The sequence below is a fragment of the Bubalus bubalis genome, chromosome 11 (assembly GCF_019923935.1).
Source record: "Bubalus bubalis isolate 160015118507 breed Murrah chromosome 11, NDDB_SH_1, whole genome shotgun sequence".
Classification (NCBI taxonomy): Eukaryota; Metazoa; Chordata; class Mammalia; order Artiodactyla; family Bovidae; genus Bubalus; species Bubalus bubalis.
The window spans coordinates 66,597,287-66,617,972 of NC_059167.1; the positions used below are offsets into that span (position 1 = coordinate 66,597,287).

The 20,686-nt window shown below is 37.4% G+C and overlaps 1 protein-coding gene across 7 annotated transcripts in view; it reads left to right on the forward strand.

Annotated features, from left to right (window-relative positions):
- EXD1 (exonuclease 3'-5' domain containing 1) overlaps positions 1-16,088 on the forward strand; it is a 41,948-nt gene extending 25,860 nt beyond the window's left edge. For 6 of the 7 annotated variants that reach the window (XM_045162088.1, XM_044925201.2, XM_045162090.1 and 3 more), the window contains 5 exons: positions 1,980-2,084; positions 2,161-2,241; positions 4,551-4,694; positions 5,655-5,846; positions 14,608-16,088. In XM_045162088.1, the coding sequence (XP_045018023.1) occupies positions 1,980-2,084; positions 2,161-2,241; positions 4,551-4,694; positions 5,655-5,846; positions 14,608-15,267 (1,182 nt within the window). In that variant the 3' untranslated portion in view covers positions 15,268-16,088. The remainder of the gene's footprint in view (positions 1-1,979; positions 2,085-2,160; positions 2,242-4,550; positions 4,695-5,654; positions 5,847-14,607) is intronic. The other variant, XM_045162089.1, reaches the window with a different exon arrangement.
- The last annotated feature ends 4,598 nt before the right edge of the window (positions 16,089-20,686 follow it).

Sequence of the window (20,686 nt, forward strand, 5' to 3'; positions counted from 1 at the left end):
AGGCCTGGAGGCTCAGAATTCAGTGTGCAGACTCATTTCTGACTCCATTACCAACCCCCTGCCCTCTTCTATATCTTATATTCCCAACCCTAGAGCCTGTCTCGTTGGATTTATCCAGAGAATATATCTTCTGTCCTCCGTGGGAATGGAAAGGGGTAACTTAGAGACTTACTTATACAGACCTTCAGCCCACTGCCTTATTTCTAGCTCCTCACTTTTCTTAGTATCTGGCACCTTCAGTTCCTAAACCTTTATTTTCATTTTGTGTTTCTTTCTCTGTTCTGTTTTTCCTAATCTGCTTTCTTTCTGTCAGTATTTCCCACTGCTTTTCTTTAAATTATTTAAATGTTTAACCTTCATCTGTGGTCAAATATTTTCAGATATAACATTGTGTCCTAAGGTGAAGGTAGCAAATATTTGTTTAGAGTCCTAAAGTTGTTTTTTTTTTTTTCTTTTTTTATCATTTGGCACATTTCTCATGTTTGTTTCTGGGAATCTATCCTAAATAATTCAAAACATGGAGAAAAAATTCTGTGCGAACCTCTTCATCGTGGCAGCATTTATAGTGATGAAAAGTCAGAAGCCACTTAAATAATTAACAGTAGGAGATAATACAGTATATTTGATAGATTTTATGTGGCTGCCAAAAGTTGGCAAATATAGTATAGAAAAATGTTTGAAAGTTTATGAGAGAAAAAAGCAGGATATAGATCTGAATGCATATTATTAGAGTCATATACATTTTTATATGAAAAAAAGGAAGGGAATGTTGTACTGCATGATGCACTGATTCACTGAAAAGATGGATAACAGTCGTCCATGGGCCTGGCTCTGTTCTAGTTGTTGCTTCAGTTACAAGTAGTGAGTTGGACATAATTTCTTCTCTCACAGAGTTTACAGTCTAGCAAAGAATTATTTTCCAAGCTTCTATAATGTGTCTATTCATTTTTTATAATTAAAGAGGTAGAGAAAGAGCAGGGATTGACTATTTCAGGTGTCACATTCTAGCAACAACGTGAAAGATTTGAGAATGGGTTCCTGGTTGGCCTGGTAATTGTAACCGTACCAACAGTAGCTCCTGAAATGACAAAGATGCCATCTACCTGTCCCATAACTGGCTCTCAAGACCTATCTGGATCTTTTCTTACCTTTATTCTTTGACTCAGTACATTATAAATCTATATAACCTTTGTGACTTTTATGATCAAAAACAACCTATAATTCTTAAAATTGTATAAAATTGATCAAAGTGGCAATATTTCACATCCTACCATTTGTGCCAGCCTGTTTTAAACTGCTAGATGACAAGGATTTTCTGAGTAATTTTATGTAACACCTAACATGACCATGCATGTTACGGAATTCAGAGAAATAGCATTTTGTGTTATTGAGAATTAAATACTGTTAGTTCCCCTTAAACCTATAATTCCAGAATATTAGGATACCACAGGTGAAACGTAAAACATTAAAAAAGAAAAAAGCTAAAGGCCAAACCACCAATTTGTCCTTTTCTTTCTTTTGAAAGATCACAGAGATAGTGTATTTGTGGGTTTTTAAAAAACTTTTTTATTTTATATTGGAATGTAGCTGATTAACAATGTTATATTTTCAGGTGCACAGCAAAGGGACTCAGTCCTACATACACGTTTCCATTCCTTCCCAGACTCCCTTCCCATCCAGGCTGCCATATAATATTGAGCAGAGTTCCCTGTGCTATGCAGTAGGACCTTGTTTGTTATCCACTTTAAATATAGCAGTATGAAAGAAAAATAGCAATGTGGACTTGTTGATCCCAGTGTGGGTTTTTTTCTTTAACTTAAGATAAATTTAAACCTATTTCCCTAAGAGTCAATGAGTGTGTATTGTTTACTTTAAAAATGTGGATGTTAAATGTTATTTTCAGGTCTTTCTTGACCCTTTCTTTCATGTCTTCCTCTTCCCTAGTTCTGTCTTATATGTGTCTGGATGGTCTATTGCAGGTGGCCACAAATAGCCGGGTTTACTTGTTTGACATTTTCCTTCTGGGAAGTCGTGCTTTCAACAATGGACTTCAGATGGTATTAGAAGACAAGAGAATTTTGAAGGTGAGTGTGTCAGCTGATTCATCTGCTAGTAAGAGTAATAACAAGGTTCTAATAACTCTGTCTTCTGCTTCCTTAGGTTATTCATGATTGTCGTTGGCTTTCTGATTGCCTCTCTCATCAGTATGGAATTCTGCTGAATAATGTCTTTGACACCCAGGTACATGCAGGGAAACGCTAGAATCAATCCATTGTACATATGGTTTCTTTAGAAAATAAGCATTGTCTGATGAATGATTGAAGTCTTTTTGTGTGTGCCTCATTCCTGCCCACTTATCCTGTAATATGTTTGTACAATATATGAGAACATTTGGTGAACTGTAGAAGCATTGCAGAAAAGTTATTTGTAAGTATTTAGGTTTTTTTTCCCTTCATTTTGCTCCAGAATTTTTCAAATAAGAAGCAAGCTCTCAGCTCTATAACATTCAGAAACTCGAACAATTTGGGGGTTATTTGGAAATCTGACACGGACTCTTACTGTGAGGGGAACAGTCATGTCTGTGCCTGTACCACACATGTATCAGTTAGGGTGACAGTTGCTCAGTTGTGTCCAGCTCTTTGTGACCCCATGAGCTGTAGCCTGTCGGTCTCCTCTGTCCATGGAATTCTCAAGGGAAGAATACTGGAGTGGGTAGCCATTCCCTTCTCCAGGGGATCTTCCCCTCCCAGGGATTGAACCTGGGTCTCCTGCATTGCAGGCAGATTCTTTACCATCTAAGCTACCGGGTATCAGTTAAGGCTAATGGTTAATGGGCTTCTAGCTCAGGGATACAGGTTGTCCTAGATGTGCCCCCAAAGCCTATTCTGGCCCCGAATAGCCTGAAGATAAGTGATTTTTCTCTGGTATAAAGGACCTAGAGAAATTCCTAGACTATACTAGATTTAGAGCTGATCTGGGTTTCTGATTTGTCTATGAGAGCCATAAAACTACTAATTTTCATTATGTATTCTTTAAGTTCTTCTAATCTTCCAGATTAATGCCATGAAAGGAAGATCTTGAATATATAAACCTAAAACCTTTGAGGGGGGTTAAAATAATGAGTTAGCCAATTATTTTTAAACAGAAATTCCTAAAAGTTCAATTTTATGTTATTGTATGTGGTTGAAGTTTGCTCTTATGTATCTGCTTATAATGAACTTTGTGCCAGAGGACCTTCTTTCAAGAGCATTCACTGTATAGAGATTGCTTCTTTGCTAACTCCAGAATGTAAAAAAATTGCTTATCATTCTCTTGAGGCCATTCAGCTTCTTGATTAGAGCCCATATATGTTGTCTAATGAAGACATTGTCATGTCTTTTTTATTATTATTATTTTTAAAAGTCTTTATTGAATTTGTTACAATATTGCTTCTATTTTCTGTTTTGGGGTGGTTTTTTTTTTTTTTTTTTTTTTTTGGTCATGAGGCATGTGGGATCTTAGTTCCCCAACCGGGGATTAAACCCTCATCCCCTGCATTGGAAGATGAACTCTTAACCACTGGACCACCAGGAAATCTCTAGCATGTCTTTCCATATTTTTCTTTTCAGATTTTCATAGTTCAAGAAGCAGGAATTCAGAATTATTTCAATTTGTCTTCCTTTAACACAGTGTATTAGCTTTCTGTTGCTATTGTAACTAATCACCATAAACTTTGTGGCTTAAAACATAAATTTACTCTCCTACAGTTCTGGAGGTCAGACATCTGAAATCATTTTCACCAGGTGAAAGTAAAGGTGTCCTCAGGGCTGGTTTCTTCTGAGGCTCTGAGAGAACAATCTGTTTCCTTGCCTTTTCAGCTTTCGCCTGTACTTTGGCTTGTGACTCCTTCCATCTTCCAAGTACATCACTCAAATCTCTTCTTTCGTCATCACGTCACCTTCTTCTCTGCCTGTAATAAAATCTCCCTCTGCCTCATCGTATAAGAACATTTGTGATTATGTTTAGGGCCCACCCAGATAATTCAAGTTCATCTCCCTATCTCAGTATCCTTAACTAATCACAGATGCAAAGTCCATTTTGCCATTTATGATAATATTCACAGGTCTAGAAATTAGGATGTGGATATCTTCAGGGGCCATTATTTAGCATAGCACACACAGATAAATAATGATTATAATTCTTAACTTTATTAGCTTTCCTTACCAAAACTTTACCAGAGTTGCTAATAAGTAGAAGTGATCCTTTAATTTTATTTTCCTTTCCCCATTCATTGAAGGCACCAAAGAGTAATAAATAACCATAACGCAGGCAATTAAAAGAAGTGGAAGAGAAAATAGGGACACATTAAAGTTGCATGGTCCTTTTTTTGTTTCTAATTTCTAAGAATAAGTTAACCTAACAACTTAAAATTTTCTGAATGCATTGTCTATCACATGGGTCCTTGGGAAAATTGTATTTAATGACATTTCTCCAAATATATTTCTGTCATGAGATAGCTCTCTGTAATATATTCTATGAATTGGTCTGTTTGTTCTTTTTGAATGCCACAGGTAGCAGATGTCCTTCAATTTTCCATGGAAACGGGAGGCTTTCTTCCAAACTGCATTAGTACTTTACAGGAAAGTTTAATCAGACACCTTAAAATAGCCCCTAAACATCTCTCCTTTCTGGAAGTGAGACAAAAATGGATTCGAGTGAGTATTAAAGTATGTCTCATATGGCACCCCACTCCAGTACCCTTACCTGGAAACTCCCATGGACGGAGGAGTCTGGTGGGCTGCAGTCCATGGGGTCGCGAAGAGTCGGACACGACTGAGCGACTTCACTTTCATTTTTTCACCTTCCTGCATTGGAGAAGGAAATGGCAACCCACTCCAGTGTTCTTGCCTGGAGAATCCCAAGGATGGGGGAGCCTGGTGGGCTGCCGTCTATGGGGTCGCACAGAGTCGGACACGACTGAAGCGACTTAGCTTAGCTTAGCATATGACATTAATATTTTCAAGTGCTTTGTGAGTGGGATTATTAGCATTTTATATAGAAAAATGACAGCTTCTATGAAAAGCATATGGACATTGCCAAAATCTTAGTTGTTTCAAATGGGAGCAGTTTGTGGTCTCAAGTGGGAAAAGACCAGCATCCAGATTTGTTGGTTAAAGTACTTTAAAATAAATTTTCAAGTTGGATAAGAGGAGATTTTATTGGGAATTTGGATTAAGGCACTGGAACAAAAATCATGCCAATTACTTCTCCCAAAGTTAGATAGATTTTCTTCAGCTTCTAACAGCCTTGCATGTAAACTTAAGTCATGATCATACTGGCTGCAGTTTTGGTCATATAATCAGTCCTGCTGCTTCCAGTTTTGCGTGAGAAGCCCTGATCTCTCTCTCTCTCAAGCCCTCTCTCTCCCCCTATTCACCTTCTTCCCTCCCTCCCTCCCCCACATTTTTCCCCCATTATGTACTGACACTCAAATGTATACACACAGTATGTTTGTGTATGTGTGTATATTATCAGAAGGCTACCCATAGTGTGAAAGTAGAAGGTAATAACTGAAGAAAATGACAGTAATGGTGATTTAAGTTAAGCAACACTTAAATAAACCATTCTTTAAAGTTTTGTTTAAGATTCTAAGAAAACTGTTTTGATATCTCTAGGAAAACCCAGAACTGTGGTTCACACGACCTCTTTCACCTTCTTTGCTGAAAATTTTGGCTTTGGAAGCTACCTACCTGCTCCCCCTTCGCTTGGTACTCTTGGATGAAATGATGTCTGACCTAACTACCCTGGTGGACAGATACCTAAACACCTACCGAGAAGGGTCTGCAGACCGACTGGGAGGCATGGAGGTAGGTACAACTTTGTGGCTTTGTTTTAAAGACTTCTGCTTTCTCATGGGGGCACACAGTGATACCCACTCTTCACAGCTGCACCAGGTTTTTTCCAGCAGACTTGATGAGAAATATTCTTGAAGGGCTTAATGCAGCTACTTGAGCACTTTTTTTTTTATACCATATATATATGTATATATATGTATAAATATATATATATTTTATGATCACTGACACTTATTTCATAGGATACAACTGGTGACATGCATTTCAATAAAACTAAAAGTTGATGTGCTGTAAGTCCTAATTCCTTTGTTAAATATTGTAAAAACTTTTTCACAATATTAAATTATATTTCCAGTAAATATATCTTTCAAAGAAAGGGTAAATTTAATACTTCGTTAGTTATTTTTATGAACCCAACACAATATAAGAAAACTTATATTGTTGATAGACTATTGCATTAAGGCCAAATCTTGCCCATTTTTATACAGCTCACAAGCTAAAAATGATTTGTAGAGTCTTAAGGAATTCCAGTTGAGCTATTTCAAATCCTGAAAGATGATACTGTGAAAGTGCTGCACTCGATATGTCAGCAAATTTGGAAAACTCAGCAGTGGCCACAGGACTGGAAAAGGTCAGTTTTCATTCCAATCCCAAAGAAAGGCAATGCCAAAGAATGCTTAAACTACCACACAATTACACTCATCTCACACGCTAGTAAAGTAATGCTCAAAATTCTCCAAGCCAGGCTTCAGCAATACGTGAACCGTGAACTTCCAGATGTTCAAGCTGGTTTTAGAAAAGGCAGAGGAACCAGAGATCAAATTGCCAACATTCGCTGGATCATGGAAAAAGCAAGAGAGTTCCAGAAAAATATCTATTTCTGCTTTATTGACTATCCCAAAGCCTTTGACAGTCGGGATCACAATAAACTGTGGAAAATTCTGAAAGAGATGAGCATACCAGACCAACTGACCTGCCTCTTGAGAAACCTATATGCAGGTCAGGAAGCAACAGTTAGAACTGGACATGGAACAACAGACTGGTTCCAAATAGGAAAAGAAGTACGTCAAGGCTGTATATTGTCACCCTGCTTATTTAACTTCTATGCAGAGTACATCATGAGAAACGCTGGGCTGGATGAAGCACAAGCTAGAATCAAGATTGCCGGAAGAAATATCAATAACCTCATATATGCAGATGACACCACCCTTATGGCAGAAAGTGAAGAGGAACTAAAAAGCCTCTTGATGAAAGTGAAAGAGGAGAGGGAAAAAGTTGGCTTAAAGCTCAACACTCAGAAAACGAAGATCATGGCATCTGGCCCCATCACTTCATGGGAAATAGATGGGGAAACAGTGGAAACAGTGTCAGACTTTATTTTTGGGGCTCCAAAATCACTGCAGATGGTGATTTCAGCCATGAAATTAAAAGACGGTTACTCCTTGGAAGGAAAGTTATGACCAACCTAGATAGCATATGCAAAAGCAGAGACATTGCCAACAAAGGTCTGTCTCGTCAAGGCTATGGTTTTTCCTGTAGTCATTTATGGATGTGAGAGTTGGACTGTGAAGAAAGCTGAGTGCCGAAGAATTGATGCTTTTGAACTGTGGTGTTGGAGAAGACTCTTGAGAGTCCCTTGGACTGCAGGGAGATCCAACCAGTCCATTCTAAAGGAGATCAGTCCTTGGTGTTCTTTGGAAGGAATGATGCTAAAGCTGAAACTCCAGTACTCTGGCCACCTCATGCGAAGAGTTGACTCATTGGAAAAGACTCTGATGCTGGGAGGGATCGGGGGCAGGAGGAAAAGGGGACAATAGAGGATGAGATGGCGGGATGGCATCACTGACTCGATGCATGTGAGTTTGAGTGAACTTCAGGAGTTGGTGATGGACAGGGAGGCCTGATGTGCTGCAATTCATGGGGTCGCAAAGAGTCAGATATGACTGAGCGACTGAACTGAACTGAAAGGATTGTTAAAAAAAAAAGTGTGCAAGAGCCATGTTTGTGGCTTACAAAGCCTGAAATATTTGCTATTTGGCTCCTTACATAAAAAGTTCACAGGCTGCTGCTTTAAACCATTCTTATTTAGGAATATTGATGCAAAGTCCTAAATAAAATAATAGCATTTTTGATACAAACTCCATTTGATGTACTACGCTTTTTTATTTTTACAAATATTTATTTTATTTTGGCTGTCCTGGATCTTTATTGCTGCACAGGCTTTTCTCTAGTTGCGGAGAACAAGGGCTTCTCTTCACTGTGGTATCTGGACTTCTTGTGGCTTCTCTTGTTGCGGAACACAGGTTCTAGGGTATGTGAGCTTCAGTAGTTATGGCACATGGGCTCAGCAGTTGCGGGTCCCTCGTCTCTAGAGCACAGGCTCAGTAATAGTAGTGTACAGGCCTAGTTACTCTGCCACATATGGAGTCTTCCTGGATCAGGGATAGAACTCATGTCTCCTGCATTGGCAGGTGGATTCTTTACCACTGAGTCACTATGGAAACCCCTATACTTTTCTATTCTATTAATATGTTTCTGTATTATAGTTACAAGCATGCTTTAATATTATGTTCATAATATTTAGTATTGATAGAAAATATTGTGGGCTTCCTCGGTGGCTCAGACAGTAAAGAATCTGCTTGCAATGTGGAAGACCTGGGTTTGATACCTGAGTTGGGAAGATCCTCTGGAGGAAGGCATGGCAACCCGTTCCAGTATTCTTGCCTGGAGAATCCCGATGGACAGAGAAGCCTGGCAGGCTACAGTCCATGGGTTCGCAAAGAGTCAGACATGACTGAGCGACTATATTATGTTAAATTCTGTATTTTACTAGGGCCAAGAATGTCTTATGATTATCTCATAAATGCTGAGAAGGTTATTTTGTAACTTTTATGTATTTTGCTGTCACTGTTTAACAAGAAAAGAATAACATAAAAGTCCTTGCATAGTTAGTTTGATTGGAGAATTTTAATGTTTTTCATTTATCACTGTAAAGGACAGTTTTTTATCTTTTTAATATTTTACCCTCACTGTTATTTGCTGAAAAAATTTGATAATTTTCTATGTACATTGTTGATTAAAGTTGGAATAGATACTTTAACATGATAAAACATATCTCAAGCAAGAAGAGTACATAATATTTGATTGGGAACATTAATATAAAAAAATGCAAAATTGGTGACTATAACCACTACTTTAGTAGTTTCTGAAGCTATTAGCCAGTGGGATTAGGAAAAAAAATGAACTATAAAAATTGAACAAGAGGAACAGGAATTAGGACTTGCTTATGATACATTCAAATACTAAAGAGAATCGACTGGAAAAGACTGCCATAAACAAAAAGGCAATTTGGTAAAGGGTACAAATATAACATAAAATTAATATACCCATTTATAATTTATACAGCTAGAGAATATACCATTTACACAGCTAGAGAATATAATGGGAGAAAAACATTCATTTATAATTGTAACAAAAAGTAGATTATATAGAAATGAAGAAAATGTTTTAAAGTATTTAAAGAAAAAGTATTACCGAATGGTGTAAAAGAGGATTTAAATGCGTGGGGACATTAAGTATTTTTGCCTATCAATTATTCCTGAATTAACTTTTAAATTTAACTTTATTCTAGGAAAAATATTAAAACTGTAATTATTTTGGTAAACTGTGATTATAATGTTTATAGGGATAGATAAGCATAAAGAAGAATAGTCCTGTCAGATATTAAAACATATTATATGTCTATGTTAAATGTCAGCGATACATGTATAGGCAGATCAGTGGAAGAGAGGAGAGAACCCCAACATAGATCTCATATATATCAGTAATGATTGGGATAAAGGTAGAATTTCCAATCAGTGAGAAAAAGATTATTTAGTAAGTGGCTTTAGACAGTTGACTAACCATTGTGGAAGGAGGAGAATCAGAGTTGTATTGTTACATCTTTTGCTACACCAAAGTAAATCCCACAGATCAAGTATTTATATAAAAATGGAATTATGAAATTATTAGCAAAAAGTATTAAAAGAAAATTATCTCACAGTAGGAAAATGTCTTTGCCAACTTTATCAAGGAAGAGTTGACAAAATTATGTATACTTAAAGTCAACAAGAGAGTCCGAAATGCAGTACTTGAATGCAATCTCAAAAACAACAGAATGATCTCTGTTCGTTTCCAAGGCAAACCACTCAGTATCACGGTAATCTAAGTCTATGCCCCAAGCAGTAATGCTGATGAAGCTGAAGTTGAACGATTATATGAAGACCTACAGACCTTCTAGAACTAACACCCAAAAAAGATGTCCTTTTCATTATAGGGGACTGGAATGCAAGAGTAGGAAGTCAAGAAACACCTGGAGTAATGGACAAATTTGGCCTTGGAATACAGAATGAAGCAGGACAAAGGCTAATAGAGTTTTGCCAAGAGAATGCATTGGTCATAACAAACACCCTCTTCTAACAACACAAGAGAAGACTGTACACAAGGACATCACCAGATGGTCAACCCCAAAATCAGATTGATTATATTCTTTGCAGCCAAAGATGGAGAAGCTGTATACAGTCAGCAAAAATAAGACCGGGAGCTGACTGTGGCTCAGATCATGAACTCCTTATTGCCAAATTCAGACTTACATTGAAGAAAGTAGGGGAAATCCACTAGACCATTCAAGTATGACTTAAATCAAATCCCTTACGATTATACAGTGGAAGTGACAAATAGATTCAAGGGACTAGATCTGATAGAGAGAGTGCCTGAAGAACTATGGATGGAGGTTCGTGACATTGTACAGGAGACAGGGATCAAGACCATCCGCAAGAAAAACTGCAAAAAATCAAAATGGCTGTCTGAGGAGGCCTTACACAAATAGCTGTGAAAAGAAGAGAAGTGAAAAGCAAAGGAGAAAAGGAAAGATATACCCATTTGAATGCAGAGTTCTAAAGTATATCAAGGAGAGATAAGAAAGCCTTCCTCAGTGATCAGTACAAAGAAATAGAGGAAAACAATAGAATGGGAAAGAGTAGAGGTCTCTTCAAGAAAATTAGAGATACAGGGCAACATATCTTACAAAGATGGGCACATATCATGCAAAGATGGGCACAATAAAGGACAGAAATGGTATGGACCTAACAGAAGCAGAAGATATTAAGAAGAGGGGGCAAGAATACACAGAAGAACTTACAAAAAAGATCTTCATGACCCAGATGATGACGATGGTGTGATCACTTACCTAGAGTCAGACATCCTGGAATGTGAAGTCAAGTGGGCCTTAGGAAGCATCACCATGAACAAAGCTAGTGGAGGTGATGGAATTCCAGTTGAGCTATTTCAAAATCCTGAAAGACGATGCTGTGAAAGTGCTGCACTCAATATGCCAGCAAATTTGGAAAACTCAGCAGTGGCCACAGGACTGGAAAAGGTCGGTTTTCATTCCAATCCCAAAGAAAGGCAATGCCAAAGAATGCTCAAACTACCGCACAATTGCACTCATCTCACAGAAGGCAATGGCACCCCACTCCAGTACTCTTGCCTGGAAAATCCCATGGACGGAGGAGCCTGGTAGGCTATAGTCCATGAGGTCGCTAAGAGTTGGACACGACTGAGTGACTTCACTTTTAGTTTTCACTTTCATGCATTGGAGAAGGAAATGGCAACCCACTCCAGTGTTCTTGCCTGGAGAATCTCAGGGACGGGGGAGCCTGGTGGGCTACCGTCTATGGGGTCACACAGAGTCGGACACGACTGAAGCGACTTAGCAGCAGTAGCAGCAGCACATCCTAGTAAAGTAATGCTCAAAATTCTCCAAGCCAGGCTTCAGCAATACGTGAACCATGAAATTCCAGATGTTCAAGCTGGGTTTAGAAAAGGCAGAGGAACCAGAGGTCAAATTGCCAACATCTGCTGGATCATTGAGAAAGCAAAAGAGTTCCAGAAAAAACATCTATTTCTGCTTTATTGACTTTGCCAAAGCTTTTGTGTGGATCACCACAAACTGGAAAATTCTGAAAGAGAATTCCGTCTGAAAGAGGGAATACCAGACCACCTGACCTGACTCTTGAGAAATCTGTATGCAGGTCAGGAAGCAACAGTTAGAACTGGACATGGAACAACAGACTGGTTTCAAATAGGAAAAGGAGTACATCAAGGCTGTATATTGCCACTCTGCTTATTTAACTTATATGCATAGTACATCATGAGAAACGCTGGGCTGGAAGAAGTACAAGCTGTAATCAAGATTGCCGGGAGAAATATCAATAACGTCATATGCAGATGACACCACCCTTATGGCAGAAGGTGAAGAACTAAAGAGCCTCTTGATGAAAGTGATAGAGGAGAGTGAAAAAAAGTTGGCTTAAAACTCAACATTCAGAAAACTAAGATCATGGCATCTGGTCCCCTCACTTCATGGCAAATAAGTGGGGAAACAGTGGTAGGCTTTATTTTTTTGGACTCCAAAATCACTGCAGATGGTGACTGCAGCCATGAAATAAAAAGACGCTTACTCCTTGGAAGAAAAGTTATGACCAACCTAGACACCATATTAAAAAGCAGAGACATTACTTTGCCAACAAAGGTCCGTCTAGTCAAAGCTATGGTTTTTCCAGTAGTCATATGTGGATGTGAGAGTTGGACTATAAAGAAAGCTGAGCACCAAAGAATTGACGCTTTTGAACTGTGGTGTTGGAGAAGACTCTTGAGAGTCCCTTACCAGTCCATCCTAAAGAAAATCAGTCCTGAATATTCATTGGAAGGGCTGATGTTGAAGCTGAAAGTCCAATACTTTGGCCACCTGATGCGAAGAACTGACTCCTTGGAAAAGACCCTGATACTGGGAAAGATTGAAGGCAGGAGGAGAAGGGGACAACAGAGGATGAGATGGTTGGATGGCACCACCAACTCAATGGACATGAGTTTGAGTAAACTCGGGAGTTGGTGATGGACAGGGAGGCCTGGCGGGCTGCGGTCTATGGGGTTGCAAAGAGTTGGACACGTCTGAGGGACTAAATTGAACTCAAAGTGTACATCATTATTATACAACATACATTGTGAAATCATTACCAAGATTAAGATAATTAACACATCTATCACCTCATGGCTACCTTTTTTCTATGTGTGTGCTGAGAATGCTTAAGATGTAGTCTCAGCAACTTTCAAATATTAACTATAGTAACCATGCTGTACATTAGATCCCCAGAACTTATTCTTCTTAAAACTGAAAGTTTTTACCCCTGACTTACATCTTCCCATTTCCCTTTCCTTCAACCCCTGGGAACCACCATTCTATTTTCTGTTTTTAAGAAGTAACATGTTTGGTGCTTTTTTTTTTTTTTTAAGATTTCATCTATCAGTCATTCCATGCATCATTTGTCTTTATCTCTCTGGCTTATTTCACTTAGCATAACCCTCCAGGTTCAAATATATTATTGCAAATGGCAGGACTTCCTTCTTTTTAATGGCTGGATTATATTCTGTTGTGTGTGTATATATACACCACATCTTTATTCATTTGTCTGTTGATAGACACAGGTTGTTTACATACCTTGACCATTTTTAATAATGACACAGTGAATAAGGAATGTACCTGTCTCTTTGCGATCCTGTTTTCTTAATCCTTCAAATATGTACCCAGACATAGGATTGCTGGACCATATAATAGTTGTATTTTTAATTTTTTGAGGAACCTCCATACTGCATCCCATAGTAGCTGTGCCAGTTTACATTCCTCTCAACAGTGTATGAGAGTTCCCTTTGTTCCACATTCTCACCAATACTTGTTTTCTGTATTTTTGATAATAGGCATCTTAAGAAATGTTAATAATATCTCATTGTGGTTTTGATTTGCATTTCCCTGATGAATAGTGATATTGAGCACCTTTTCATGTGCCTGTTAGCCATCTAAATATCTTCTTTGGAAAATTGTCTATTCAAGTCCTTTGCTCACTTTTAAAAAAGATTATTTATTTTTTTGCTATTGAATTGTATGAGAGAATGCTTTTCTATGCAACATAAATAGTCAGAATTCAAAAAAGATAAATTTGACTTCAAAAATTTTGAATAGTGAAAATACTGTGAACAAAGTCAAAGGGCAAGCAACCTGGGAGAAATTATTTGCCTCATAAGAGAGAGCACATTTTCTTAATATATCCTGTATTATAGCATTTATGTGATGACAAGATACTGGAAACAACCCAAATATCCATCCATAACGGTTTGGTTAAACAAATTATGGTATATCCATACAGCCATTAAAATTGCCAACATGGAAAAATCTCTTAAGACAGATTTTTTTAGTTGGAAAAATCAAGATGGAAAAAATATAATATTACCATTTGTATAAAATATTTTTAGAGTTATAAAAATAAAAAGTTGGAGGAAAATAAAAATTGAAAAATATAATCCAATGAAATATCTTTGCTACTAAATAGCAAAGATATTTAGTAAGAAATCAAATATGCAAAGGCTGTCTCTGGGAGGCTCACAAGAAGCTGCTTTTTACAGGGTATATCTGCTAAGGCAGTTGGGGCAAGATTGGAATGGATCCTTACTTTTTTCCTATAATCTTTATGTATACACACATGCACAACATACAAAACTGGATTCAACATATTTAAATTACTCAAAAAATAATACTACTATAGTTGAAGACACTAGAGGGTGCCATAAGAACACATTTGAATAGATGCTTGCTTGCCAAATACTGTTTAGTAGAAGTGATTTTAAGGACTATGTTTAGAAGTTTAGTTATAGTAGACTTGTGTTCATTTTCTTTTCTTAGCCTACATGTATGGAGCTCCCGGAGGAACTGTTTCAACTCCAGGACTTCCAGAAGCAGCGCAGAGAGCGAGCGGCAAAAGAATATAGAGTGAACGCGCAGGGACTCCTAATAAGGACAGTACTACGTCCAAAGAAATCGGTGACAGAGACAGCAGGGAAAGAGGGAAAGGTACGAGGTTTCTTACTTTGTAAAAATTCTACACAAGATAAAGCCCCAAATATTACATCTTATGAGGATGTAAATTTACTGAAAGAAGAATCTAAGAGTAGACAAACCACAGTAGAGCCTCAATATCTACCTCACACAAAGGAAGATGCCAGCGAGGATTCCAGTTACAACCTAAATTACCCTGAGTCAGAGGGGGTTAAAGACCAGAGAATAACTCAAAAAAAACACCTCAAGATACCTAAACAAGAGTTTCAGACAAGTTTATCTTTGAAAGAGGAGATAGAACAGTTATTGATGGCGGAAAACAAGGAAGATCTAAAGGGTACAAAACAAGATGTTTCAGTGTCTCCTTCCCTTCCTCAGGAAACCGGAGTGTCTCCAAGTGACATTTTTCATCCTTTTAGGAAAGCTGTGCTTCCCACACTTCCTCCCTGCCCAGCTTTGGAAAAGACTGATTCCTGGTTAAATCCAGATTCTCCCAATCTGCCTTAGAGATATGCAGTTTGTTTTTGAGGCCATTAAGGTGGTTTATTTCCACTGTCATCAGGGCCTTCCTCAGTGCTTAAGTTTCTCATGTTGTAAATTCAGTTTTGTCTCAGTCACAGTCTTCAGGGAAAATTATATCCTCTTACTTTCTGTATTCCTGGAATTTGATTAGGATCGGAATGAATAAGTTAAATAATGGAAGAAGTAGATTTTCTGATTATGTCATTCTGTAGAAATGTTCCCTGTGGCCAGACTAAATTATTTCTCATAATTTGGGTTTAAAAGATTTGAAGAAGGGAAAAATTTTGGACTTAGTGTCTGAAAGAACCTATACTTTAAATTTTTTTGTTGTGTTTTTTGGTTTGAAGGGGGTTGGTAAAACTCTTAGCCAGAAGTTTAAAAAAAATTATACCCAACAAGTTTATCAGAACTTTTTTCCTTTTAAAAATACTAATAAGTAAGTTTATCAGGTATACTTCAGTAAAGCTGAAAAATCCAACTTTATTTTTCAATTTAAATTTTCAGTCTGTCTTATGTTATAGACAAACAATAGTTAATGTTACTACAGGAATCAGTATAACTGTTCTAGTTTCATTTCATTTCATTTACTTTTAGACAATTTTGTCCTTTTTCCTTAAAAGCAGGGACTTCTTTAAAGTATGTCTATTATGTAAACTTTAAGTTTGATTGCACTCTGTTTGCCTGGAGATGGTATGCTTTCTTAGGGTGAAAAGAAGGCAAGTTGTCCTGAGTCTTTTTATATTGAATACTTGCAAGCTGCTCACATTCTTTTGTGTATAATAAGCAATAAACCTGTTTTGGCATTAGGTTATCTCTCACTTTTCTTCATTGTGTCAGGGTAGGAATAAATTGGAATGTTTCTGCATTTCTAAGTCTAGAATCTGGGGTAGAAATCTGTTGGTTTTTTTTTTTTTTTGTCCACACTACGCAGCTTGTAGAATTCTAGTTCCTTGACCAGGGATCGAATTTGGGCCCCAACAGTGAAAGTGCCTAGCCCTAACCACTGGTTCACCAGGGAATTCCCTAGAAATTTGCTAATTTGACTGCTATACAGGCCTCTATTATTTATTGCACTTAGAGACAGTCTTCAGTTAGGAACATCCTTGTCTGTGCTCATTGATTCTGCTGTGAGTACCACTGAATGAACGTCCAGCTGTGCCTTCCAAACCCCAGAGCCCAGATCTGGCCTGAGCTTAAGATGACGGCAGGCCTAAGAGCTGTCAACTCAGCCCTGTGGGTGCTGTGTCTCACTTTATCCATAGTTTAGAAGCTCATTTGAAGCAAAGGTGATTTCTGGTTCATCTTGGATGAATGCATTTTCAGGTTGATCCCAGAAAGTGGTTAATCTAGGTTTACTCTAGAAGGGCATGGATTTCTGTGAAATATGTAGAACTGATTTAGCACCTATGGAACTATACCACACACAACATTTATACATGTTTGTATACAGGCTACAAAGAAAAATGTAATGTTCTTCATATCTAAAAAAAGAATTTTTTCATTATTTATGTTCTATGACTGTAAAGAACAACAGGATTCTGTTGGACCTTTGCTGTACTGCTCAATGTGGTAGCCACTAGCTATATGTGGCTATTTACATTTAAAATTAAATTAAATTGATTAAATGAAATAAAATTAAAAATTCAGTTGCACTTGCTATATGTTTCCATAAACCCAGTGACTACTACTTGCTACTCAATAGTTCCATATAATCAGGAGCTACCTGGGTAGCTGTATTGAATATCACAAATACAGAACATTTCCATCACTTCAACAAGTTCTATTGGACAGTGCTATTTTGAGAAATACTTTTACTCCTAGAACTAAAGGAAATTTTTGGGTTTCAGCGTAGTATTTTCTTAGTGAAATGCTTATATAACTGGAACTGCATTTTTTCTCCATACATTTCTCCCTTCTAGCCTGGAGTCCCTACTTAAATTCCATGTGGTCAGATCCTACCATGAAACTCTGTCCTTTCCTGGATAGAATGTACAAAAATCCTTGGGTGATTCAAGCCCTGTTGTTAATGCTCTCTGCCATTACTCAGATATCTAAAGTTTGCTCAGAATTTTGGGAAATTTTTGGTTCTTGACCCAACTTGTTGAGTTCTTAGTATTTTTCTAGGTGAGAGTTCATAAACCATACTGCCTGCTTTCCCAAACTCTCTTGGAGTCTTGCTTCATTCTGCACCAAGTTTATACATCTGTCCTACTCAGATCTCACCTTTCTGAGCTTACCTTTCTGTATGTGATCTGCAGTTAAAGAGTCTCACAAGCAATCTATCCTTTTGGCTTAGGAATTAGGAAACAGAGTTGAGTTCAGAGTTCCCTGAAGAAGGATCCTGCTCTGAGAATAGAAACAATGTTTCTGGGTCCATTCAGTGTTCTTTCAACTATAGTGTGAAAAATCATTGCAGCAGCTTTGCCTGGGATCTGGCTATGGGCTTGGTAAATCCTAATATTATACAATAGAATTTTAATGCACTATATATAGGCCTATTATTGTTTTGATGTGAAGCAAGTCTCAGCAGAAAGCCAAGATAAGACCTAGTGCAAACTTGGGGACCTGAGGATGATTATCCTGGTATAGTTATAAAAATACATTTTTTATAAAGGTAACATCAATAAACACCTTACAGAAAATTTAGAAAATAAAGAGAAAAAAACTACTCAACAATCATCCCATATTAAACAACCCTTCCTAACATTTTGGCACTTTTCTGTCAATTTTTTCTCTCATTCTCTATCTCTACACACACACAGTCATAACCATACCATAAATACATTTATTGTGTTTTTATATCAAGTATTTTTCCATTTTATAATCCTAACAACCAACATTTTATTATTTTTTTTACAACCAACATTTTAAGCATGTTTCATTTTAAAATTAATGTGCTGTTAAATAGAATTTGGAAAATGGGAAACTAAGAAAAAATTTAGCTTCCCTTAAATTTAGTCAGATGGCATCACTGACTCAATGGACATGAGTTTGAGCAAGCTCTGGGAGTTGGTAATGGACAGGGAAGCCTGGCGTGCTGCAGTCCATGGGATCGCAAAGAGTCGGACATGAATGAGCAACTGAACTGAAGAAAAAATATATTCATTTCTCTAACTACACTGAAAAAGCAGGTAATATTTTTGTTAATATCAGTGTTTATACTTAGGTTCCCCCCTGCATCAGATCAGATCAGTCGCTCAGTCATGTCCGACTCTTTGCGACCCCATGAATCACAGCACGCCAGGCCTCCCTGTCCATCACCAACTCCCGGAGTTCACTCAGACTCACATCCATTGAGTCAGCGATGCCATCCAGCCATCTCATCCTCTGTCGTCCCCTTCTCCTCCTGCCCGCACTCCCTCCCAGCATCAGAGTCTTTTCCAATGAGTCAACTCTTCGCATGAGGTGGCCAAAGTACTGGAGTTTCAGCTTCAGCATCAGTCCTTCCAAAGAAATGCCAGGGCTGATCTCCTTCAGAATGGACTGGTTGGATCTCCTTGCAGTCCAAGGGACTCTCAAGAGTCTTCTCCAACACCACAGTTCAAAAGAATCAATTCTTCGGTGTTCAGCCTTCTTCACAGTCCAACTCTCACATCCATACATGACCACAGGAAAAACCATAGCCTTGACTAGACGAACCTTTGTTGGCAAAGTAATGTCTCTGCTTTTGAATATGCTATCTAGATGGGTCATAACTTTCCTTCCAAGGAGTAAGCGTCTTTTCATTTCATGGCTGCAGTCACCATCTGTAGTGATTTTGGAGCCCAGAAAAACAAAGTCTGACACTGTTTCCACTGTTTCCCCATCTATTTCCCATGCATAGTTATGTGTGTGTGTGTGTATATATATATATATATATTATACATATATAGTATGTGGTGTTATATATATATATATAGCATGTATTTGATAAGGGAATCAAAGCCAAAATATATAGAGAAATCCTAAAATTCAACAACAACAAAAATGATTAAAAAACGGACAACAGGCTTGAATAGACATCCCTCCAAAGAAGACATACAAAATGCCAACAGGTACATGAAAAAATGCTCAGTATCACTAATGATTAGAGAAATGCAAACCAGAACTACAGTGAGATACCATCTCACGCCCACTAGGATGGCTACTGTGAAAAAACAGAAAGTAAGTGCTTGCAAGGTTGTGGACAAACTGGAACTCGTGTGCAGCACTGATGGTGGTGTAAACATGCGGCTACTGCAGAAAATAGCATGGTGGTTGCTCAAAAAGTTAAAAGCATAATTACCATACCATCCAGCAATTCCACTTCTGGATGTATACCCAAAAGACCTGAAAACAGAGTCTTGAAGAGGTATTGGTTTCACATGTTCATAGCAGCATGATGAACATAGCCAAAGGGTGAACGTAAGTGTCCGTCAATAGATGAGTGGATAAGCAAAATGTGGTATATACATATTATGAAATATTATTCAGCCTTAAAAGGGAAGGAAATTCTGCAATGTTCTATGACATGGATAAAACTTGAGAACATTATGGTCAATGAAATAAGCCAGTCACAAAAAGTAACTATGAAGTGTCTAGAATAATCAAAATGATAGTGACAGAAAGTAGAATGGTGGTTTCTGGGGCTGGGGGAAGGAAGAAATTAGAAGTTATTATTTAAAGGCTATAGAGTTTCAGTTTTGCAAGTTGAAAAGATTTATGGAGATTGATGGTTGTGATGGTTGCACAATGATATGAATGTACTTAATACCAGTGAACAGTACACATAAAAATGAATGAGATGGTAAATTTTATATATGCTTTAGCACATTTTTTAAAATTGGGGAGAAAAACTAACATCACACTTACAGTGATGAAAGTCTGAATGTATTCCCCATATAATGGAGAACAAGAAAGGACATTTGCTTTCACTAGTTCAATTTAAAATTGTACTGTAAGTACTAACTAGTGGAATAAGGCAAGAAAAAGCTTACAGATTAGAAATTTTAAAGGTAAAATTTTTTTTTCGCAAGACATGATCATGTGCACATAAAATCCCAAGAAATGTACAAAATGCTACTAGAATCCATGAGTGAATTTAGCAATATTACAAGGTACACTGCCAATATAAAAAAAAATTGTGAGTATAAAAAAAAATTAGCAATGGTCAATTCGTAACTGAAATTTTAAAAAATACCATTTACAATCATGTATAAAAACATGATACCTTTAAGGATAGGTTTAATAAAACATATGCAAGATGTGTATTGAAAACTACAAGATATTTCTGAAGGAAGTTAAAGAAGACATAAATAAATGAAAAATACCACTGAAGGCTCAGTACTGTTAAGATGTAAATTATTCCCAAATTCTAATAGATTTATTTATTTATTCTAAATCCATAGATTTATTACAATCACAGTCAAAATCCAAGCAGGCTTTA